The 25,957-nt window shown below is 37.0% G+C and overlaps 1 protein-coding gene across 1 annotated transcript in view; it reads right to left on the bottom strand.

Moving 5' to 3' along the window:
- Nucleotides 1-181: 181 nt before the first annotated feature.
- RAB2A (RAB2A, member RAS oncogene family) overlaps nt 182-25,957 on the bottom strand; it is a 45,605-nt gene continuing 19,829 nt past the window's right edge. The window contains exons 4-8 of the mRNA XM_083878524.1: nt 20,791-20,873; nt 19,386-19,478; nt 15,772-15,883; nt 6,256-6,324; nt 182-4,071 (exon numbers count right to left, since the gene is read on the bottom strand). Coding sequence (XP_083734650.1) covers nt 3,976-4,071; nt 6,256-6,324; nt 15,772-15,883; nt 19,386-19,478; nt 20,791-20,873 — 453 coding nt within the window. The 3' untranslated portion in view covers nt 182-3,975. The remainder of the gene's footprint in view (nt 4,072-6,255; nt 6,325-15,771; nt 15,884-19,385; nt 19,479-20,790; nt 20,874-25,957) is intronic.

Here is a 25,957-nt window from a genome sequence, read left to right as displayed (position 1 = left end):
CCCACACATGCAAACCAGTAGGCACAGTAGGTGTAACAACAGAGCCCATGCAATACTTCCTTCATGATTTTATATCATGCAGCCAGATAGCACACACATCCCCCTCTCCCTCTGCCCCACCCTTCCAGTCCTAAAACAAATGCCCCATACTGGGCAAATTCCTCCAAGTGTGGGAGTTAGGGATGTGGAGCAAGTAAAGACAGAGAGCAACATTTTACTCACAAGATTTAGTTTGAATGAAACAATATGAAAACAGAAAAGACAAAACAGAGATAATACATAAGAGAAACTACATTTAGAACAACAACAAAAAAGAACCCCCAAACAAACAAATTAACTAAAAAAACTAACAAAAATGTTGTAGGACACTCATTAGTATGAAAAGAGCAGTCTCTTAAGAGGAACCACTACCTCAGGCCTCAGCATTTACAAAAGCAATACCCTACTGGTAACAACTAAGAGAAAAATACAGGCACATTGGGGTACCCTCTTTAAGAAAGACTGCTTTTTTTTAAAAAAAAAAAAAGTCATGCAATGCTCAAAATTGTCTTCTGATATTTCCAAGTTCATTTAATATAGGGGTTTTTTTTCCCCTTCTGATTCAGTTTAACTGTATTTTTGAGCCTAAAAAGGTTTAAATTTCTTCTCAAGAACAGATTTAGATTTGTTCTAACAGCCACAGGCAAACTCTTAGGACAGAAGAAACTTTCCCAGCTTAAATGTATATAATTTAGTGTGGGCCCTTCTAACCCAAACAACATATAAATGTTGCAGCTGAAGGCTCTTCAAAGGACACCACAAGAAATTAAGTGTCACAAAAAGTGTAACACAGCAGAAAGGATACAAGTCTGGAGCAGGGGATGAAGCTCTCACTGCTTGCTACAGGCTGCAGACACTTGCTACTTTAGCTTATCAGCAAGTGTTTTGGCAGTTTTACCTTAACTCACTGCTGAGTCTGATCTGCACAAGAATAAATCAGAATGACTGAAGCCAAAAGAGACACAACCGGTCTAAGACTGAGGGGGAGTTGTTAATCTTTCTTCAGTGACTACCAAAATTCCTAGAGCATTCCATTTTTAGTAGAATGGGAGTGAGAAATTTTTAGTCATGCCTAGAGGGTTTATCACCCCCATCTTCCTTTCTTTTTAAAGTTAACTATGTTTTATACCATATTCTAAACTGGGATTAAGGGAAAAATTGCACCTCAGTATGATTTTTCAGTATCAACAGTTTCACATTAGATGTAACAACTGCACAAATTGCTGGGAAACAATTACATTTTTTGGTTCTTTGGTTGTGAAAATGTAACCAACAAAAGCAATGGGAATTCAACATGAAATCTCAGCAACTTATCAGTCATTCAAGTAAAACTGAAACCTGTGAAAGAATCAACTTGTTAAAGCGCATGTTTTAGAAGTAAACCCTCCTGCTAAATTCTGTGCTATAAAATTTTCAAATTCTAATTGGATAAAATAGCATCAGGACTTCCCAAAAAGAACCCCTACAAAAACAGAGATTTCTGAAGCAACAAAAGGTTTATGTGTGCATGAAGTTTGTGCTAAAAGCCAGCCAGAATGTGTGGAAATTTCAGTTTTGTTCTAGCTACTCTTTGAAAGTACCACGGTCTTAACATAATGTACAGTCTAAGACTGGCATGTGAGCCAGGACCAAACCAGCAGGATCAGCAACTGATTGCATTCATGACTTTAGTAAGTCACAGCATATTCTTCTCCTTGCCCCTCTCACCTCCCAAAAAGCATCCCTGGTGGCTTTTACTGTAATAGCCCTGGATTCCTGGGCAATTCTATACCTCTTCCATGTTTTCAGAAAACGGGACTGTCAGAAGCTTTCAGTTTTTCAAATAATCACTACTTAAAACAGCATGCATTTCTGTTCTTCTCAGGGCAGGGTACAAATCCCCCCTCTGCTCCCTTAATGAACAATTTGTACAGCTAACTTTATTCTCCTTTATATTGCAGCCTGAGCTTCATTACAATAGCACACTTTTCTCTCATCTCAAGCAACTGAATTCTACAATGTTGCCAAGTTAAAAAAATAAACACAACAAACTTCAAGTAGTTAATTCAAGCTAATAGTCTTGTTCGTTCACTCCTTCTTGTAAACAGCTAAGTTAGGACATGCCAGTTTTCCCTTGTCATCCATGCAGTTCAGTCCTGCAGTTTTACTGTCCTGCAACACAATTTTCAAACTTCGACTGAAACAGTAAGTGTACCCTACAAATGGAAACTCTGTAATAAACAGGTAACAGTTGAAAGTATGTAAATGGAGCAGCCTCTTAATAATTTAAAAGTTGAAAACGATTATATTACATTGCTGAAAATGTTCCTAACTACGTAAAAAAGAATTGAAATCAGCAACTAACAAATGCATACTGGTTCCCCCTTCCCCAATATACCAACAAAAGGCTCCACACCATGTTTTCAAATTTTATTTAATCTCAGAACCACTGCTGTGTTACACCTGTCAGGCTGACATTTATTCACTCTGGATGTTCAAGTTCTGACAATTAGGATGGGTGACATGAGGATCCCTTTCCCCCAGTGTTGTGTTGCAGTCAATATTGGTCCAGTAAGACAAAAGTTTTGCAGTCACTGCCTGCCCCCCACCCCTTTATTTCCCCCAATACACGAAGCAAGGCCTAGCATTAGCATCACCCTTTTATCTGCAATTATTTAAATAGGATGAGATGGAAACTCAGTTGTTTGCACATTTGTATGTAAGGTGACATGAACATTCTGTATTTTAACAAATAAACACTTAGACACAGGATTTTGTTTTGCAGTGTTGCAACCCGTTCATTTGAGGAAAAATATGCCCCCCCGCAGCCATCACCATAATAAGTAACAAAACATTTGTAGTTTTGATTTTCATTAAGATTTCCAAACTGGCAGATTTTATTTTCACACCCTCTTCACAATAGACAAGATGCTTACCATATATTTAGGATTACAAGTTGTCACTAAAAGAAAACTTTACACAACCACTATACACTTAGGTTGAAAAACTGTCCTTGCATGAAAAATATACCTAGAAATCAAGTGGTAAACAAGAAGAAAAAAAACCATTGAGAAGATTAATGTTTTTAAAATGTGCCACTTTAAATTTATCAACTCCTCCTCTACTTTTCATTCATACTCTGTTTTCACCTACAGTATTTGTTAAGGCAAACAGCTAATCCATTTCTGAAGAGGTGTTGTGGAAATTGTGGATAAACAGCAAACATTTGGCATTAAAATAGATAGCACGTATGTAGCCTCTAGTAATATACATTAAGCATCTCTCTTGGACTTCAGGATAATGACAGGGGAGGATGAACATGCTAACAATGTCAAAAAGGCTTAAAATTTAGCATCCAAGCAATTCCTATTAATGCTTCTGTAGTTTTCAAGCTCTAAGTAGTATAGATTTTTATGCAAATGCATTAAAGAATTCTAGCTTGGCAAGTACACCCAAGCAGGTTATTAAACTATATATACAGAAAGTGATAAATACAGAATTAAAAGAGTCCTTCTGCTTCTCTTCATAGCCTTGAAAATTGACAAAAAACTTGAGGACAGCTCTACAATATTAAACATTAGGTAACCTCAGGAGCTGGGAAACCTAACTACACAAACTGATTAAAATACTCAGATGACTTTGTAGTGTTTAATACAATTCAGTTCGTAGTCAAGGGCACAAGACAACATTTAACAAAAATAATCACATCAATTGACCTAGAAATCAAATGTAAATAGATATGAATACAATCTCCAAAATCTGTCTTTAAGTGAACATTAACCATTTATTTCAAAGTTATACAAGAATTTGAAGGATAAAGTCTTCTGCAACAGGAAACCAACTTACAAGTTTCATGTCTCAGTCGAATTGAAGTGGAGGCGAGCGGGGCGGGGGGAGGGAAGGGTGAACAAACAAGTAAGTAGGCCCCATCCAGGCAGCTAGAAAGTAAAAACAGGCTCAACAGCAGCCTCCTCCAGCTTGTTGTCCTCCCTGATTGCCTGCAAGTGTTGCGTTGGTGGCAGCATGTTGAGGGCCAATTTTTATGCCATTTGCCTGAAAGGAAGTTTAATACACAGTGTAAATATTTTAGAATATACTTGAAAAGCTACTTTGTCTATTTAGAAGATCATATAACAACTTCTCCTAATGTATGTAATGAATACAGCCAAGTTGCAATTTTTTCCCAGCATGTTCTTGGTGATTAAATATTATTTAAAGTAAGATGCCTTCCTTCTCATTTAAATTTTATCTCCATGTTACACTCTGTAACTTAAAGTCCTAAAAAAAAAAAAAAACCAACCAAACCACAGAGCAAGAAATGTATTTGAATGCTACTTGGCATACAGCTTAAAAATACATAGCATTTGCTAAGAATGTATAACCTCTCCCCTCTTGCCAAAATCTCCACTAGTTTAATAGTTTAATATAAAACTTTTCCTTTCTAGACAGCATTTCTTTCTGTGTTGAATCAGCTGTAGAGGCTAAGGGCATACGAGTGTTCTGTGTCATCAATAATTTCTGTGATCCCAAAAGACATGGCTACTTGCCAAGAACCCACACACAGCGTAGCTCTTTCATTCATCAAAATCATGCTTATATCTTAACCCTCACTCCCTCAAGTGGATTTTACCTAAAAATACAGCACTTTGAGAAAAGTAATACAGTAGCTTCAGAAATTAAGCTCTTAAGGAAACTTTGCGTCACAGCAAATCTCAGATTTATAGTGCTTGGCAGTTGTTCTGCAGCAGTGGTAGCCTTCGGGTTTCTGGCACTCGCTCAGTATTGACAGCAGCTGATGTGGTTTCTTTTCGCTCTTTGACTCCTCTTTAATAAAAAGCATGCCCTATGGCTCATTGGTTTTGCCCCCTCTGGGCTGATAGCAACTTCTTGAGGAATCAAGGAGCCAGACTTGGCATAAAGCCAAATAAGTAGCACGGACTGTTGGCTCTTGACAGCATATTGCAATCAAAGCTCCGTAAGGCACAGTAAAGCAGTCAGCTACTATATGAAACTCGACAGATACAACGAGCATGCTTTTTCAGACACACTGATTGCTCTCCAATTTATATTGCACTACCAACTGCATTTTCCTCAGGAAAGATGTAAAAGATGATTTTAAATTTTTCATCAGTGAACTGAATTTAAGAAGTGTTTCACCAACATGCATACACACTTTCCAGTCAGACCTAGTTTAGAGGATTACTATTCAAGTCTTATTTAGCTACAAGTTTCCTGATGCATTACTTTGCATACTACTGAAGTTTCTCTTTTTTTTTCCCTCTCTGAAGTAATGAGTAATATTTTCAATAGTCTAAATTTTCTCATGTTGAAATATATTGAGCAGAAAAGAGATGAAACTACTTAATTTGAGTCCTGTCAACTCTCTCCCCACTCTGAACAATCCTGCCAGGACTGTAACGTTTAAGAGAAGCATCATGCTGACAGTCTGGACACACCTCTCCACAGAGCAGAAACAGAACAGAGTGGTGGTGCAGATTTTCACATGTGGTTTCACTAAGCACCTCAGCAACAATATTCAGGGACATGCAGGATAAAAAAAGACTCAACTTGATCTTCAGAAAAGACTGATCACCTCACATTGTCAAAATTTTTATGAGACTGTTAACAGAGAGCTTGTATAATCTTAACATTTCTATACAATACTAGTGTTACGAAGCAAGATTTTCAACAGCACAGTCATTTCAAAATTCAAGAGACATCATATGTCTTTCTAGCTCTTGTTCTCCTTTCTCCAGCTCTCCACTCTCATCCTAAACAAGCAAAGGCACAGGCCCCAATAATCTGTAATTTCAGTAATGTGCATAAGCAAAAAGGCTAATCTTTTATTCCCTACAGTATCCAGCCACCTAAACCAGGAACATTTCAAAAGTCTTTTATGTAACTCTCAAAGCAATCCCTCCCCTCCACTGGACAGCTCATGGAGTGCATCTGGCATATCAACATGGTCCCCCATTTACATAGTGGAAAATTATCTTTGAAAACAGATGACACCATATGGAGAAGTGGATGAAAGTGGATTTTCTTCTCTTTTGGGGATTTATATTATTTTGTGATGCTTCATGGATGGATAGGGTCACTTATTTTAATCCATTTTTATCACAATGGCAGACAACTCTACATCCAAATGGAACAGAAATCTTTTACTGTCCAGCCTTCTAGGCAAGGTGAATTTTGCAGTTTTAAAAAGCAGAGAGTGTACAGAGTACTAAAAGTTACCTCATTATTAATGTCAAAAACGCCTTCCTGGATTTTCTCGTAGATCTCCTTTGCAGTGTTAATAAATGCCTAAAACAGAGGAAAAAAGACCACAGACACAATGAATGCGATACCCTTCGGTGTAAGATGCACTAATTGGAATTCAATCTCATGTGCAGTTGCTTCAGTGAGACTTTCCCTCCTGACCTCTGCAGAAACAGGTACGACAACAGCATCCTATAACACACCCTGAAGCAGCAATGGATCACACGCTGTTTACCAAAACAGTGGCATTTTCATAACATCTGTATTCTACAATCTGTTGTCCAGTAATTACAGGGAAAAAGTGGTTTTTAAGATATATAAATTACTTTTAAATTATTTATTTCTGACCCTTATGGATAGATTGTGTGGCAGATGGTTTCCCCTACCCTTAATATCTTTGTAATAGGCCACTCTAGATTAGAGTGCTTAGCAACATAAAACCACAGGGTACTTACAATGATGATGTAAGGATGCTGTCTGCTGGATGAAACCTTACGCTATCATTTAATATTCACCTAATTTTAAGAACATATTCTCTTTAATTAATCTTGCACACAATAGGCAACAGACTCTTAACAGCAGAAAGGAGAGGCCCAGGTTTTATAACGACTTCTAAAAATCTATTGTTTTAATTCAGAGAAAATACTTTGACACTCAGGTCTGAAAAGGTGACTGATATAAATGTTTTTGGTTAAAGTTTACAATCAATGATTCCATTCTTCATCTCTCATTTAGCTTTATAGGTCAAGTAATGCCTAAAATAGTGTATAATTTAGCAGGTGATTAACAGCAGCTAGTAATTACAATAAACACACAGTTTTTTTGTTTAAAAATACCAACACCATGCAATCACACAAGACACCTTCTGCACAAGCCTATTATAGCAAGTACAGATCTAATTCAAATATAAAAAAGTAAACAGGGTTCATGGAGAGGAACAAATCATACCTTTCCTCATTTCTACACTGGAAGCATTTGACTGCTGAACTTGCCACCAGAGCTTTGTTTCCTAATTAACAGGACTGATATGTTTTCACCTTTAAAGGCCTTACAGCTCCCCAGAGTAATCAATCTACTGCAGCTCAATTACTGCACCAAGCACACACCACAGCTAGTGAAGGAGACTTGAACGACTGCAGCAGGAGCAGAGAGATATGAATATGCATAAACTCTAAGTGGGTGATCGAATCATCACAGAGGGTCATGAGAATTTGCAGCAAAATAATGAGAAGAATTAATCATTGCAGATTCACAAGGCACTTAGGAAGCGAGTTCGTTTTTCAAACACGTGTTAGAGTTGAGAAGAAAAATTGGCTTTTGGCCAACTATGAATTGATTCGAATTCCTCAGAAACTGAAGTTTTCTATGTAAAGAAAAAGATTCAAACTTATCTTTGTTCCTGATAACATACTAATTATTGTAATGGCCTCATACATGTGCCTACTGAAAGGTATAAGTCAACTCAAAAAAATTCACACAGCTGAAATCTCTGCAGATCCTTACTTCTACTTCAGCAAGACATTAAACAGAACTTGAAGTCTTAAAAAAGCGTTATGATAACTTCATGTAAACAAGCACTTAACAATTGGCACTTCTAACTGTTCTAGAAGTTGCTGGCTAAGTACAACAAGACTCTTAGAATTAATTTCATGACAACTACATTAAGTCTATAAAAATTACTTTAGAGTAACAAACTTGAATTTTAACAGACTCCAAATTAATACAACTGAGAATAAATTAACTTTTGGGTACTACACTCAAGGGCGGTCATTGTAGCAATGCATCTATCCTTACAAAAAAACCAGTAAAATACACTGGAAAACAGCACTACACAAGCACGAAATTCCTTCTGTTCCTACACATGTACTGGACAAAGCAAAAAAGCATACTGAGCTCAGTATAGCATATTTTAATATTAAACATATTAGCCAAGAAACTGCTTATCTGAAAAATCCAGATAGCCCATTAATCTCAGTTCTATCACTTCAGTTCTCTTGGAAGTCATAATCTGACTACCCCATTCCCATCAGTGATTCTGGTGCACGACGTATTTAGTGTTATAACAGCACCTATTGTAACTCTGCATAGCAAACTGCCAGGTTGCACTAGGCCACAGAAATTATTTCTGATTGAAAGAAGTCGTAAGAACATAGCACATAATAAGTCTACCTCACATTCTGTTTTTTGCATATATTCTAAAAAATTGTCATTAATCAGCCATGAAAAAAGACTTGAGTCCCTTGACACTTCCATTTGTTTCTCACATCCATGTATTTTAAGTAAACTTATGATTCCAAGTGTAAGCAGACTCAATCCCCTGAGAACATGACTAAAACAGCAGTCTACCTGCTTCAAGAATATCAGATCAGATTTTGGCATTGCATGCTAGTGCCCCAATTAGCGAGGACAAGAAGGTGAACTTGGCACTTGACTTCTTCCAAAAATCTCTTTTAATACTGCACATTCTAACTCTTATCTGGAACATGCAGTATACTATAAACTCTTATTTATGGGCAGTTTATCCTATTTTCAGATTAACTGAGCCATAGATGCAGAAAGACAGAGTAATTTCCCCTCAAATCCAGTTTAGATTTATTAGCCCACGTGCAGGGGACTGCAAGAACACAGCTGTAGCACCTCACACGCCAGCTTGGATCCAGGTGCAGCTCAGCCACTTCCACACAAGACCTCACCAGCAAGCCCACAAGGGCTCAGCTGGCTGCCTACCAAGTCTACTGCACTTGCACTGTACTTTCCCATAATGCTGCTGCTCCTGAAACACTAGACAAAGATACTCGTGTCTTTCCAACCCAAATCGGGTCCAGGTTCGTTTTCACCACTCCAGGGGAGGCAGTACCAGACTCACCCTGCATTTTTACATAACCACCTGAAAGATGGCCATGCCCTAGCACACAGTACCTCTATTACTCATAAAAGGAAGTGAAAGACTATTGCAAAATCAGTACGTTAGACTTCCAAATATAAAAATTCTCGACTGCATTTTGGGAAAACTCAAGAAAACAATGTACCTTCAGGAAAATGTCTAACTCTTAAGTCATTTTCTAAACCACAACATACTCATGCTTTTACACATGACACCATTGAATATAACTGTACCACAGCATTATAAAAGGTCGTATAGAAGTTATTCAGTGGTTTGTTTTAATGTAATGTGTTTTTCAATTGTGTGCTCATTATAACTAGGTTTCCAAATAACAGCAATACCCCTTTGAGGAAAAGGGTATTACTGTACAAATGGTAAAGTGAGTCTTGCAAGATGTGATCTGCCTGTTGTGTCATGCCTGCACCTACTGCAAAGCCAATAAAAGAGGCTTTTAAATCACAATATATGAGTATAATATCACTTCAGATTATTTGTATAAGGAGTTTCCCAGACCATATTGCAACATGGGAATCAAGAAGTCATGTCTCACAAAGCCTGCCCCCCAAAAAAACCCCAAACAATCCAAAACTGCAACTACCGAACACTACATTTAAGGTTAATTAATCCTACAAACATTGAATGTAGAATTAAATAAACTTCAACATTCATATCACACAAATAAACAAGTAATGCAGTTTTACTATCCTTGAGACAAATCCAGAAAGAATGAACTCTATAACTGGTAAAAACAACACAAGAAATAGGTAAGGGAATAAATTCCTGATACCTCTGTCTCAGGGAAGCTGCATGCAGGAGTAATAATAAGCTAGGGGTACCAGAACATGAGTAGTAGAGCAGCTACATTTGGTTTTCACTTGCAGATGTCAGTAATGTCACTTGTCTTTCTCAGAAAGCTAGCGGCAGGACAAGAATCTGAGTACTCTGCCATAAGCTGAGCATAACAGGAAAAACTTGTAAATGAATCACTGACACTTTTCGAAACTCAAGACTTTACAAGTTCAATCGTTGCCTAAAATCGGGAACGAGCGCACGTTCAGCACAGCCAGCTCGTGGAACATGCTGCCCTCTGGTGGCAACGTTAATTATTGCGTGGAAAGAAAATTGGGCAATCACTATTTCCTGGATTCCTTCTTACAATTACATATTTAACTTAAAGGTTAAATATGTCACAAATTCTAAATCATGACCCAGCCAACACCTAGAATTTCCTCCTCTCCAATTTCCTATCTCATCTTTTAGCAGTAAGATATGATATAGTTAGATTACTCTACTATTTAAGAATGCATTTGGAAACAGTAACAACGTAAGACAACAAATGGATTTATGCCTAAAGCATTCACCATCCCAGTGTGTAAGTGGTACTGGGTGGCCACTTAATAAAGTGAGATTCCAAAGCTCTGAGCAGTTCCTTTATGCACACACAGTAAGGCAATGCTTTTTACAGCTAAATGATCTTTCAGCAAGAAGCCTAGCACGCTAAAAGGGATGCAGAGGAGTTAATTAAAAGCAGTAAGGTTCTACATAATGAACCCACACCCCAAAAAGCACCCCAACATATTTGTAACCTTATATTGCAAGAATAGTTGCAAAGACACAAACAAAAATTTGATAGCAATTTATTTATGTCTCCATTGAGGCACAACATCTCTGACAACAAACTTACTGAACTGATGCACATTACTAGAGCTCAAACTGACTTAAAAAGTCCTGTAACTGTTGTTGAACAGTCACACAGGGCAGAATACTTGAGAGGAAAAAAAAACAAAACCAGATAACCCCCCCCAGAACTATGACTCCATTTCTCCAGGAATCTACAGGTCAGGCAGGCAGTATCATACATTTCATGCTCTTCTATAAAGCCTGAAACAGCTTCCTGCAAAGTTGGGGCACAATCCAAGGAGTAGTCACATGCAGCTAAAGGCTGTCTATCTTCATTACAGCCAAGTGTCCTGCCCCTTCTCCCTTCCTCAGCTGAACTGACACGATCTTCAACCCCATTTTCTCATGGGAGAAAGCGGCTAAAATGTCAGCTTTGCACAGCTGAAAGGTCACAGAACTTTGATTTCCAGGAACTTGAAGGAATACTGGTTTTGATACAAATTAAAACTCCTGACCTAGAAATCCTGCTCTTTTCCAAGTGCTAGTCAGACTACCTCTTGTATGTCAATATACCTTGCTATGAAAATTATTAACATCCTATGACTTTTACCTTTTATTACCATGTCAAACAACTGTTTGTTTCCCAGCTAGTAGATGTATTCAGGGAAGGGCTGGAAGAGAAATAAAGCACACTCTAAAAATCAGTTAAACTTTAGATGGCTCTAAGAATCTGGTCTTTCCATGAAATTTTCACTTCCACCCTTCAGAATATTACAAAAGGCCATCTCCCTTCTCTTATCTGTGCCACTGTTGAAGCTACAAGAGCTTTGAATATTTGTTATCCATTTAAGCAAAAGTATGAAAGAAGCTGCCTGAAGAGAAATTAAGTTACAACTGTGTCCTGGGTTGACAGTGCTCTCTATCCCATAATCCCATATCGTGGACACCCTTGTTATGTCTAAGAGAGGTGTTCCGTCCCCTTTAGGGGGGGGCGGGCACTGGCCTGCTGGCTGGCTCCACTTTGGCTTTTGGCTTCCCTGCTTCTAGTCGCTTCTAGTCGCTCGCTGTATCGCAAATTTTTCTGCTAGTTTCTTGCCCTTTCGTTCTTTTGTTTTTTCTTCCTTTCTTTCTGCCGCCTCTGTGCTCTGTTTGTTTTTTTTTCCTTTTCCTCTTCTCCTCCCTCCCCCCCCCCCCCCCCCCCCTTTAAGATTTAGGACCGGCACCCGGAGCTGATCTGGCTGGAGGAGTCCGAGGAAGATCGCCGGGGCTTGTAAAAGACGCTGCGCGCCCCTCCCCTCACAGTAACCTGAGCTTTTTCTGTTCTTTTTTTTTCCCTTGTGTCGGGGGGTGTTTATTCATTTGTTAATAAGCCGGTTTTTTCCACTTTGTGTTCAAGAGATTCCTTCCCAAACCCAGGGTTGGGGGGAGGGGTGGTAGAGGTTTTGTTATTAGGGGATTCCTTGGAGGGTTTCCCCTAATTCAACCCAAACCAGAACAAACTGAAACAGAACTATTGAATGACCATTGAGGTCCATGAAACAGAAGTGCTCCACTGCTCAGTCAAAACCATGAGTCTACTCAGATTTAATCCTAAATAATGAATTCATTATTGCATTCTATTTCTGTGCAGACATCTTAGAATAACACAAACAATGTTCTTAAATTTGGCACAGGCACCCCTCCATTCAGGAAACAACTTACTAAAACCAACTCCCACACCAGGAGTCAGTGACACACTGGGCACAACTCAAGTGAGATCAGTTGTCTAGCACTGCTTTGACCAGCATCCAGAAAACTTTCTGGTTTAAGATTGGTCATATCATTAATCATTATTAAAAGTAGCAGTCTGGAATGAAATAACAGTGCACAAAGTTACTGCAGTTTCCCAAATACAGCTAGGTATCCTTACTTCTTGAGAATTAGTGCACATGAAAGGATTCAAACCACTGATATGCCGGGACAAAGAGTTAAGCATCATGTGCTATAGGGGACTACATGGTCACCCTGAGCTCATGCAGGTGATTCTACTCTGCCTCCGCCCAAGCAGAAAGCTCTCAGCAAACTCTGAACTGCAGGTTGCAGGTAAGAGCACAATTAACAGTCATATACTACTGCTGAACTCCAATGAAAAACCTAACGTGAAAAAATTGCTAATGTCTCTTGCAAACAAGACAAAAAAATTCTTATGTACTATGTGTTGGTTTAATGAGAGGTCAGAAAGTAATGGATGTTTTGATTAAAACAAGTGCAAACCTGCCTGGGGTTCAGACCCCAGACTTGTGTGTACAAGTGAAAAGCCTCCCAATGGACATCACAGTGTCTTCTGAGAGAAAAGTAAATAAGCAACACTGAAGCCTGCAAACAGTATTTCAGACTGCACATTACCCATCGACAATTCAACAAAGTAGAGCAAATATGATAACCAAGATTCTAAAAGTTAACAAGATTCTACCATGAGAAAGCCCACAGCCATGCATGTCAGAGTGTACCCTGCTCTAACTCCAATCACCTTAGAAATCACTGAGGAGAAAAAAAAAAAAAAAGGCACAGAAAGTAAGTAATATTTTGATAGTTGGTTACCTTTACAGCTTCAGAGAGAGGCTAAAAGGAAATTACCAACAACCTCCTGTTCAAATAAATGATACTGCTGAAGAGACTAGCATTAACTGTCCTTGCAGTGCAGTCAAATCATAAGCCTGTCCCTAACCTCCCTCCAGTAATCATTCTATCCTCTCAGTGATGCAGAAACTCTTTTTACATAATCCTATTCCACATGAAATATGATCATTTAACTCTGTGGTCACAGCAAATTCTAAGAAGTCTCCAAAGTAACTATGAAGGAAGGAAGAACCTGCATCTACTTCTCACTCCCCACAATCCATTACCTATTATGCAAACAGGGTGGAAACTTGTCCAACAGCCTTGCACAAAAGGAACAGTTAACAGGACGTTTTCTACTCCTTATCATCCATTTCTATTCAAGATATAGGTAATGAGACATAATCCTGAAGAATATAATGAACAAATTTAAACTGTTTTAAGATCCAAGCACCAAAAAGGTCAAGGTACTGCTCCAGCTATGGATTTAAGTAAGGTATTCCACAGTGGTGGAAATCAGGATGAAACAAGGGAAACAGCTTAAAAAAACATTACCAACAGAAGCTGATTTGCTCATCTAGAGAAACTGCCAGAGGTTAGAAATTTTGCTTTTGTAGCTGTTAACTATTCTACATCATGTCACTTTTTTTGTGTTTACTGAGAACATCATTTAAGGGATGCACTTGACTGTCACTGGAAAGGCTTATATCCTAAAACTTTTCCACCAGAATTAGAAAGTTAGTACACACAACACAAAACTCACTTGTATAATCACAAAGAGAGGATTCTATGTGAACTTTTTGATAAAGAACTTAATGCTCATTTGCCTCCTGATAATCAGAGACACATTAAATACTGGACAATTCATTCAGTAGGACATATTTTTTGATGCAAAATGAGATGATTATGTTAGAATCAGGAAGCAATGAATTCTGTGAAAGTCATCTGTAGCTTACTGTAACTTTTTTAAAAAACTAAATATTTTATAACTAAAAGGCTTTACCAATAAAAGAATACCTCATTGGTCACAGCCCATTTTGAATTTAGGATAGTTTTGGAAAAAGAGTAGACTATGTAGTATAAGAAGCTGAACAATGTCACTATAAGAAAGGTCAGGGTGGATGAACCCAGTACGGGCTGGAAGACACGAAGAATCTGTCTGCTGTACACAGCAAGAGCTTCTCAGCTGGAGCTCTTGGTCCACCACTGTACTTGTCTGCCTGCAATGCAGTTAGTTGTCCTTATAGCAGTCTGCATGGTGCTGTGTTTTGGATTTGTGACTAAAATGGTGTTGGTATCACACCAATACTGTAGCTACTGCTGAGTGTCAAGGTTTTGTTTCTTACACTGCCCTCTCTTGACAGTGATTAGGCTTAGGGTAGGCAAAATTGTAGGGGACACAAACCAGCCAGGACAGCTGACCAGAACTGGCCTGACAGGTATTTCATCTAATATGATATAATGGTCAAGAATAAAAATTAAAGGGTAGTCAAAGTTGCTATTTCTCAGAAACCGGCTGAGATTCAATTTGTAGGAAGCTGTGAGTGAACTGCCTTTCTGTCACACTTCACCCATCTCTTTCCTGAATTTTAAAACTCTGTCTCAGGCCCTGAGTTTTATCCTGCTTTGGCTCTTCTGGTGCTTTCCCCCATCCTGCTGGACAGCGGCACTGAGTGAGCGACTTGGTGGGTATTCAGTGTCAGCTGAGCTCAGCCCACCATGACTACCCTTCAAGAAAGGAATGCAGTAAACCAAGGTGAGAGATGCAAGAACTCACGTGCGTCCAGAAATGTGAACTATAAGCCAAATTTGAAAAAAGACTAAAGTTCTTTAAAGTACAAAAACTGAAAAACTTATTCAAATACATAGCAGACTACATTAACCAAGACAATGACCTCTCCAGCAGCTCTTTAGAGGACAGAAAATAGAAGCTGTGTGCAAACTGAAGAAGATTCCTACTAGGTAGTAGAGAGGAAAGACAGTGACAGTACAAATACCAAATCACTGCAAGAGATTGCTCTGAAAAGCTCGTCATATACCAGGAGCCTTTAGAACAGGTTGCAGTGACATCTGCCAAGAATTCCAATAGCTTGGCTTGCTTTGGACTAGTGAATCTATTCTAGCCTTACTTCTTAGATTTCATGGTAGACAGAAGTTAGCCATTTCTCTGATCAAACACTTCAGAAAATACCACAAGTACATTAATGAGGACATCTCCACAATATAATTGTGCTGTGTAATTATTTACAACGTAGACATTGTTTTTCTCGTACTATAAGGAGTGGTTAATTCAAATTAAGGAACCCAAAATCTAGAGGAATAGTATCTATACAAACAAGTGTAATTTAAATCAACTGTTTTAGTGAAGAGCTAGCGTTGAGCAAAGTTACCTCCTCTACATTGGAAGCAGTTTTGGCAGATGTCTCCATGAAGATAAGTCCATGTTCTCGTGCAAATGCTTCACCCTCCTCTTTCTTAACTTCTCGTCTAGATTCTAAATCACTAAGATAGAATAAAAAAACAGAAGTTAAATTACATGATCCAACATGTCCATATAAAGATTATTCTTCATAGACATACTTATAAGCCTGAGAAGCCAAGTGCCCCCATCAGAACTTGAGTATGCAACTTGTCAAGCCCTCAAATAAAGTATATGGAATAGTCACAGGCATCACACTTACTTGAGCTATACATCCTAGCTGACATAACTCTTATCAAAGAACTTCATGAAATAGCTTTCTACAGGGGATGAGTGTGTTTTTATTTAGGTAGTCTCGAATACTAACTTTAGACATTGTATTTTCAGTACATATCACTCTCTTCTATGTTATCTACCAATTCAATACTATAAAGCTGAGCTGATAAAGGGGCTTTGTAAATTATTTATTAATATTAAAAATAATTTTAAAAATAAAGTTCCTTTTTTTATTCAGTAGTAGAACTTCATACAGTCAATTTCTTTTCTGATAAAAAAACCTTAAAAGCAGAAATAATTTCTTTTCAGCTATGTTAGCTGTTCTCTCCCAGTAAGGTAGCATTTAGGCTGTGAAACTTCTGGCCCCCCAGCAGGAAAAGAATTTGAAGTGATTGTTAGACAAGTTCTTGCTTCCTGCTTTCCAAGCAATTTAATTCAAAGTTAAATACCACCCAAAAAAGCAGGAAAAAACCCCTCTTGGACAGGACAACTAGAGAAAAATTCATTTCTCTAAGTCATACAGATACAAATATTTACCCTTAATTCTTAAAGATTCTTTAAGAACAAGGAATTCACAGTTTGTCCTTCTTTGTAAGTGTATTACATATTGAGTAATAAAAATTATATATTTATTATTGATGTGTAAGGCATATATTTCAATGAATTTTCATGTAAGTTGTACATGTATAAACACCTTAGATACAAATTTTTAATTAAACAGCATACAAATAGATAATTTGCAGTCAGTATACAAATAAAAAGTATCATAGTAGACTTCAGTGTTTGCCAACTTTGTAATTATACATATATTAAAAGTAAGTAATACTCACTGTGGCATCTATTTTGCAGCAAAGCAGGTTTTTGTAATTTTTAACTAAATGCTAGCTTAGGTGAGTCAATACAATTCAGCGCATTATTTAAATATTTAAAAAATTTGAAGATAATGAAGATAAGGATACAAGAAGTATCTTCTCAAAACAATTTTGAAGTTGATGTTCATTACATTTAGGCCCTCCCAGTATTAAGTGACATTATCTTTTGCAACCTGAGCAATGTCTTTATTTGCTACTACCATGCTACTCTCAAAAATACCTTATTTAAAACCTTGATTCACTTCAGTATTATCTCCATGACAGAACATAAACAAGTAACTTGTTACTTGTTATAATGCAGTTGTATTAAAAACTGCAATGACAGCCCAATCAAAACTCAATACTGATACCTAAATATAGTCTTAAAGATCTTTAACTGCTTCTACTAACCACAGTTGTCTTCCTCTCTCCATTCCAATAATTCGAAGCATTTGGTCTTACTAGATCAATATAGCTATGCTTTGTTCTGGAAAGAAGATTAAGTACAGTATTTGTAATGTTTTAACACTAGTATTTGTAATGTTTTCAACAAACAGCCATTATATTTCAAATTAAATTCTCAACACTCTTCAAATCCAGCAATAAGTCAGTACTACAAACTTATGTCAAGTGCACTTTTGGGAGTCATTAGAGCAGTATTTATTCCTTCAAAACTACTATGTTAACACACATGTTCTTCCTTCCACCCATCTCTAGCAGTATACACTGCCGTAAGAACTGTCAGGATAATGCAAAGAAATTGAAGGAGTTTGCTTCCTGCCCTCCTTGAAAATAATATTCTTTAAAAAGCTTAAAACTTTTAAGATTAACTCTTAACAATTTTAGTTCATGTGGCACCTTAATATGTAACAATTTACTGTGCAAACTTTAAGTATATTTATTGTTTGAATATATTCCCTAGTTGTAACTGGGAATTACTGGGCTAGCTGCAAGTAGCAAATCAGTCTGCATCAGCAGCATGCAAGACATGAAAATTTAGTTTAACTGCTAAGAATAATCAGAAAGACTTACAGGTGTAAATTAAGTATGCAAACTTATCTCAAGTGAACAGTACACTTTACTGTTTCTCTCAGCACCATATTTTTACTCACACAAGTATAAAACAGTTGGTCAGGGCCATCACGGGTTTATCAAAGCTTCATTTAGTAAAACAAGATTACATTTTTTATATTGATTTGTCAAGAAAATGCTTGACACATTCCTCAATTAAAAAGAAAGTTGTTAGTCATTTACCAGATAATGTAAAAAAAAGTTGACAAGCTTCACAATTACTTAATATGTACCACGGTTTTCAGGAGGAGGTAGAGGGTGGTGGGGCAGTGGGGAAAAACAGAAGGGAGAAGAAGGGGAGGAAGAAGAAAGTAAGAGTTCAACAGGCCCGAATAGCAAACCCAGACTCACTATCACAAAGCTGCTTCTCAGTAGCATCTAAGAAATGATCTGGCCGCTCATGAAATTTTCAGGAGCGTGCAAACATGCCATTATTTCAGCTGGCATCTTTACCTTCAAGAATTGCTGAGGCATGGAGAAAAGTTCAAGTCAATTACACAAAAGCCTAAAATTATTGGGTTATAAAATTCTGAGATGATACTTTTGATATTTTGAAAAAATTCTGCATCCAGCAAAAAAAATCTAGATCTGATGCTATAATTCACTGGATGAAGAACCAGAAGAATTACAATATATATTCACTGATGTGTTTTTATTAAGACTTTCACTACAAAGTCTCAGCATCAACAGGGAATAATTTTAGACAGAGCAGTTGATGAGAAGACCAAGTAAGGAACTGATTACAAATTGGGTAATACTTCTGCAACTTTTGGTTGTATTTTCATCACCCAGTGAATTTATCAGGAAACAGTGAAAAAGCATTCTCTTGACCCCAGACCCAGCTAAAAGGTACAGAATATGGAAGAGGCTTGTAAATCAGAAATGTCTCAATCATTGAGGTATGCACTTCTTACATTTGAGAGAAGTTTTTGATACGAGTCCTGTACTATGAGCTTTTTTTTTTTTTTTTAATTACGTTTTCTCTGATGTGATACTTAACCAAAAACTAAATCTGATTCCTCAACTTAGGAATCATATTCTCTTTATAAGAGAGATCTAGGTGTTCTAATTGGTGATTCCAGAAACAAAAAAGCATAGTAAGAAAATAACTCATGTAATCCATTGCTTCATGCATTTACAATCAATCCTTTAGAATAAAATTATGTCTAAAACAGATATTCAGAACGTAACGCAGTTGATCCATGTGCTGCACATTGTGTTAGTAGAAGAAGAATAGGAAAGGTTTTAGGCTCACCACAGAATTATGCACAGTGACAGAAGGGAATTTAAAGTTAACATACTGCCTACCAATAAGAAAACCCAAAAGCTGAAATACAGAGAATTTAAATCTTCCCCTCTTAGAAAATAAAAGCTAATAAAATTTTACCTTTTGTTTCCAATAAGCATTATAACCATGTTGGAATTGGAATGCTGACGAGCATCTTCTAACCAGGTTGTCAAGTGGTTGAAAGTGTCCCTCCTAAGTATAGAAGAGAATGAACATTAAAAGCAGTATTTTAAGACTTTTTTCCCGTTAGTCTGCTTCTCTACTTGAATAACCAACTCATTTATTAGTACACATGCTCTAGGGATAAAAGCTAGTAATTCTTTTGTGAGAGGAAGAACGGGCAAGCAAAAATTTAGCAAACAAGGAGTGTTAATGAACTCTGCCTAAGACATAATTGAAAACATGTTTGCTACAAAGATTAAGAGGATTCTTAGAGCTGTAAAAACTCTGTAACTTTATATACATATAAAAACTGAAGAGAATTTTAAAAGTACCCATCAGCTTCAACCAGGGCAAACAACAGTACAAATAAACACAGAGTAATATTTGTTTTACTGAAAGCAGAAAATAGTCGATAATTTTTATGTGAGTTTATAAGCTGAATAATAAATTTAGCAGTAAAATCTTTAAAAGTGAAGTATATGAATGTGACACATCACAGTTTTTACAGAAAATGTAAACTGAGTAATAAATCTCATGCTTGTAGAGTGATTTTAAAATATTGTACTTTATTTACGAATCAAAGATTCATTTACTGGAAATCTGAAGGGAAGAATACGTTACTTCCAGATATTTAAATGTAAAAAGGGAACAAAAGGAAAAATATCTAGGAAATCTCTAGTACAAGTGGTTGCTCAATGCAACAAGAGCCAAGACCCACAAAAGGAGGCACACAACTTATTAGGACTTTGGAGCCTGAACATTTTCATAAACCAGACAGAGTACCCAAAGTTTTACAGACCAACTGTATATAGACACTTTATTTAATATAGCAGGGAAACTTTAGTAACTTCTGAACAGCTACTAAAAAAGTATCAGATAAAGACCTGTATTTTCCAAACCTCATAAACACAGCAATGGTATAAGTTTCCTGGTGTTTTTTATATAACCAAACTTCTATATTTTACTATTTCACTCCTGTCCAGAATAGCACTTCTGCTACAATTAAAGAAAAAAAAAAATCCCTCATGATAATAAAACGCAAGAAAGGAATTAATGAAACATTTTCAGGTATTCCTCGATAAAGGTAATCCAGAGGTTGATGGTCAATAGTCTACAAAAATATTTTATTTCATTCTTCCTGAGATTTTATGCATGCTTTCTCAACTACCATACAGAGAAAACGGCAAGTATATAGGCTACATATGCTGTACCTTGACTTAGAGCACTTAAAGAAAGTTGACACAATGTTAACTACCAGTATGGATAAAAAAAGCCAAGCTAGATGAGACACTTAGCACAATGCTACAAAGACATATCATTGCAATCCAGTTGGTATTCTCACCTTGTAATGTCATACACTAGCAAAGCCCCTGCGGCCCCTCTGTAGTATGATCTTGTGATGGAACGGAAGGACTCCTGCCCTGCCTGTAGAACACAAAGTTTCGTTACTTCAGATCTAATACTTATTTTTTGCTCCTGAAAACCATGAACTTAGAATCACAGGATCAGAGAATTCTACTTTTGAGAGATGGGGATAAGGACGAGTACGGATGGGAAATCAGAAAGGGGATAAGTGGGGACAAAGTCTCCAACAGCAGCAAGAAAAGGCACATAGGGAGAAGACACCAACTACAGCACACTGCTGCTAAAAAAGAAAAAAAAAAAATCGGAACAAGACCTCTAAACCTTTTTTGGCAATCCCTGACAACCCAATTTACTGAATGGCTTCACAATACATGAATCATTATTAGAGCACAGAATGGACTCCTAGCAACTAAGCTCTGAAGACAAATTTGAAAGGAAGCAAATAACCCAGAGCTTCACATTTGAATTCAATAACCCGCTCCCTGGGGCAGCTGTTGACACTAGAATAAATAAAGTCCATTGTAAATAAATGATGAATGACATCTTTACGCCCACCATCTGCTGGTGTAAAGGTTGTTGGAAGGCCAAGGATGCAGATTTTATCCGTTATATCATAAACTGCAGCCAGCTTTCAACAGTCTTCAGATGGAATTCTTTCAGTAATCATTTTATTAAGAAAAAACAGAAAATGGTTGTGAATTCAATTTTACACAATTTTGCTCCACAGCTAATCAATTTCCTCTGTACTTGATAAATAATGCTTGTCAAAGCAGCTCTAGGATACAAGAGTCATCTTCATGTACACTGAAAAACTTCAGAGTCAACATATATTAGATAGTTCTCAGAGAATAGTATTCTGTAAAAATCTCAGCACTTAACATGCTCAAAAGAATAGTCCTGAAAAATAAATATTCATGGTTGCAGATCTTAAGCTCCTCATGCTCATGTTTTTCAGAAGAGCTATCTAGCACTTGACACTTGCTAGAAGAAATATTTACTTCTAATATTTAGCAATAACAGATGCTTTAGCATAATTCAAAGATAACACAGAACATGTTTAAGAAATACTAATGCTGAGGAAAAACCCTATGTGCAGTAAATTTGTAGAACTATAGGAAATTGCTGTGATTTAAAAACATTAAACACAAGAATAATATATTTATGAAATACAAGGTACCCTTCAGCCATGCCTACAAAATCAGTATATGGACAACGTTTTCTTCCCACAGTTACTGTACTTTTCTTAATACTAGATATTCTTGAATTCAAAGAGAACTTGATCTAGATACTGTCATTCAACAAGAACAGTGGCACAAGTTTAGATGTGTTTGATCTTCAAAGCATCCTTATCTTCCAGAATAAACAGTAACTTCTATTCAAGAAAACACTTTATCTTAGCAATTCCAGTGGTAACAGTTATTACATACAGTACAACACACTTAATAGTTTCAACACTGTAAGAATACACTCACATATGCTCTTGGCCAAGAATCCAAGTACAGCTTCATGTAAATTTTGGTAACATCTTAATGTAAGCATTGGTAATAGAATACAGACAAACCAGTAGAATACACTAAGAAATAATAAATAACCAACAGTTTTTTAGTCTAACACCCGGCTTCCTACATAGAAATTCAAGTAAGATTTACCACTTTCTCTTGGTGTGGTGACAACTAGCTGAAGTGGATGATACATAAATGAAACATTTCCCTGCTAAACAGACAACTTACTGTTGCCAGGGAATTCCATACATTGCCTAAAATCATACATCACCTGGAGTTCACCTAACACATTAAGATTGCCTGTTACACCTTCATAAATTCCACCCTGACATGTGAAATTGTTCATCTCCCCAAGTAAATTAATCATGGTCAAGCAATGTTGTCAGAGGTTCTAGAAGATCTTACAAAAATGTATGAATTGTGAATTCTTAAAAGAATCATTTACTTACAAAAGTTCAGTATACAAATCCTGAAAGTACTGTAACAATTTTAATTGTGTCTCACTTGAAAATGGTGGAATTCAAGTATCATTGCTCCCTAAAGGAAATGGTGTAAAATGGTACCTTTTTTGGTGAAGGGATCACATTTTTCATATAGCAATAACTAATTTATGTTTACATATATCAATGGACAACACAACTGAGTTTCTGTAAAGAAGCTCCATGATATAAATGCTTATTTTATCCATAACATAAAAACGTATTATATGACAAAACCACCTTATATATAAAATTTACTGGCTACTATAACAGTATCATTTTGAACAAGATCCAGAAGGTCAATACAGGGTCAATATAGACAGTCAAACAGGGTTAGACATGTAGAATACATCCCACAGCTTTTTTTTAAGCATCATTGTTACTTTACTTCTTCATCTGAGAATTTTCTCTCTGTCCACTTCCCTTTTCTCCAAGCTATTTCAAAAGTCAAAAGAAGTCTAAACTGAAAGAAAGCGTAGGCTACTAGCCAAAACTGACTTAAAAAACCATGAGTGTGCCATAATTATACTTTATCAGTCTTGCAAAGTAGGACCTACCCGAGTTTAGCTGCTTGTTACATGGAGCAACAGAGAGGAACAGCAGTATAGAAACTCAGTATAAATTAAAATCAGTTTCAATACCAGAGAAAGACCCTTTATCTTAAGTATAATTTTGTTATTAACATCCCCTTCATATTCCTGCAGAATCCAGTGCTTACTAGTTTTTTATCTCTGTTCCGTATTAAAAAGCTTTTTTCACAGAACAGTTGAGGTGAGAAAGGGACCTCTGGAGGTCCTCTATTCCAACCTCCCTGGCTCAAGTAGGGCCATTGAAAGCAGATTGCTGAGTTCCACATCCAGATGGTGGGGGAGGCAGGGGCTGTGGTGTCAGCAGTAGCAGGGGCAATAGTCAGGAAACAATTACCAAACAGGGTGTTTGCCAAGGCCATATTATATCCAGTGCAGGTGATGCAAACTTTTTCTCCAAGACAATCCCAGGTTATACCCACTGTCAGAGTTACACTGCAGTGGAAACGAGAAGATGAAGGATGTTTCTGTTAACAGCCAGATCTGACACCCAGAGAAACTCCAGCTCAGACATGGCTGCCTGCAGGAACCTATAAGTGCACACTGAGCAGGCCTGAACATGCCTCCACTCCTCAGAAAAATAGGTGCTAGGTCTGACGTGAGTAGCTCACTAATCATGAAAATATGTGAGCCTCTGATAAACAAGCAATATTTTAAATGCTAAGTAACATTCTTTTCGGGCTGTTTTCTACTCTAAGCTTTTACAATTCATACCATAATGGTGCACAGAAACAAACAAACTTTCTGATAGGAGATCCGGTATGTCTCCATAGACATAGTTCTAGAAGTGATAGGTCTTTGAGCAAGTACAACAATCTTCATCTCTGCTTCAACTGCACGGACATATATATCCCATGTGCTTTTCAAAGCATACTTCAGTACAGAGACCAAAACACAACTTGAAAATAACAATATAAGTAGAACAAGAAGCATTATCAATCACCTCAGGTCACTAAGATACATAAGTACTAAGTACACTAAGATACTGCACTAGAGTTTGCAGGAACATTTAAGTTATGCAGCTGTGTTATTATGGACACAGTATCCCTGGCACATTTAAAAAAAAGACTCCAAGTGTTACTATTCCCACAGGAAAACTTGGTCTCATTTCCAAGTATGCAGTGTAGTTATAACAGTTGCAAAATATACAGGCAAGGCTTTGTTTTCAAAAAGAGTTACTCGCAAGTCCCTTAACTGCACATTTTTGAATCTATAAAGTAAGGAGGAAAAATGAAAAGAGCTATAATGCAGGACAAGAAAGTAGTTAAAAAAAACAGCATCCACAACAGTGTATCTCCCTAGAAAACAGTTCATTATTTTTCCTGAATTCTCTACTGTCAATGCCAAAGGATTTGTAAAGTTTCTTCAAGGACCAAGTTATCTGAGAATATCCCAGCAGGCCTTCAGCATCCAAGCTGACCAATAGTTTTTATTAGGAGAGAATGTTATAGTACATATCCACATGCAATACGAGAACTACAACACACCTAACGGGTAGCTCTAGATTCCCTCACTCTGACAACAGGCATATATGTGTGGTATGTTCAAAACTGGTGAGAGAACATTTCATTCATGTTGGGAATTACTATTTACCTGCTTATACTTTCCTAAGTTGCAAAGAAGACTAAAAAGACATCTAGGAAATAACCTCAGAAGTGTTACACCACCTGTGACAGCTGCCAGCTGGGAACAACTCCACAAAGTTGATCCCTGGAATAAAATGTTCCAGAAAGAAAGAGGAGCAACACATACCTTTAAATATAGATTTGAAAGTTATAAATACATTAACAGCCTCTAAGTCACATGTCAACTTGTTTATACAAATGCATTAATCTTTCTTGCAATCATGTCTCCAGTCCAGAAAAAAAAAAGAATTTTAAGGTGGTTTGCTAGCATGTAGGACAAATAGGCACATAAGCAGTGTAAAAATAAAAAGCAAGCCCTGCTGTTTCCAGCAAAGACATTCCCAAACCAAAACAGAATTAAAAATGCTTATGAAGAAGAATCTATCACAATATACGGAAGTCTCAGTATTTATGTGACGGATTTAGCCAACATGCTGCTTGAGAATAACCCTGTCAGCATACAGTGAGAACTGGAATTTCAAGAGGACTAAAGATTCCCAAGGACGAAACTGTACATACATCTAAATACAGATAATCTGTACATCCACTTTTTCCTCTGTTGGTGTTGAATAAATGCCACTTACATATCCAAAGCAATTCCCAACACATCACAGAAACAAAGCCTTGGCCTTCCATTATTAGAAATACACATAACTTGAAAGAAACTGTATTTGAAACCTTTAGGTTTTAAGTAGCAATCCCCACTAAAACAGGAGTTCTACTGTGCAAAAATAGTGATTCATACTCCTCCTATTTAAGGCCTTATCCAAAGCAAGAGCTTGTTCTTGTAGAAATCTTGCAATTATTGTAGAAAGCATGGATAAACTGCCAAGAAACCAAAAAAAAAATTCAGAAAATAACATGCCAATAATACAGTATTTCAATAACCAAATATATGTAAGCATGACAAAGGTTTATGAACACTAAGCTAGGTGTATCGAGTTGCCTTAG

This window comes from Zosterops lateralis (genome assembly GCF_965231275.1).
Source record: "Zosterops lateralis genome assembly, chromosome: 1".
Lineage (NCBI taxonomy): Eukaryota > Metazoa > Chordata > Aves > Passeriformes > Zosteropidae > Zosterops > Zosterops lateralis.
This window is presented reverse-complemented; position numbering and strand designations above follow the sequence as displayed.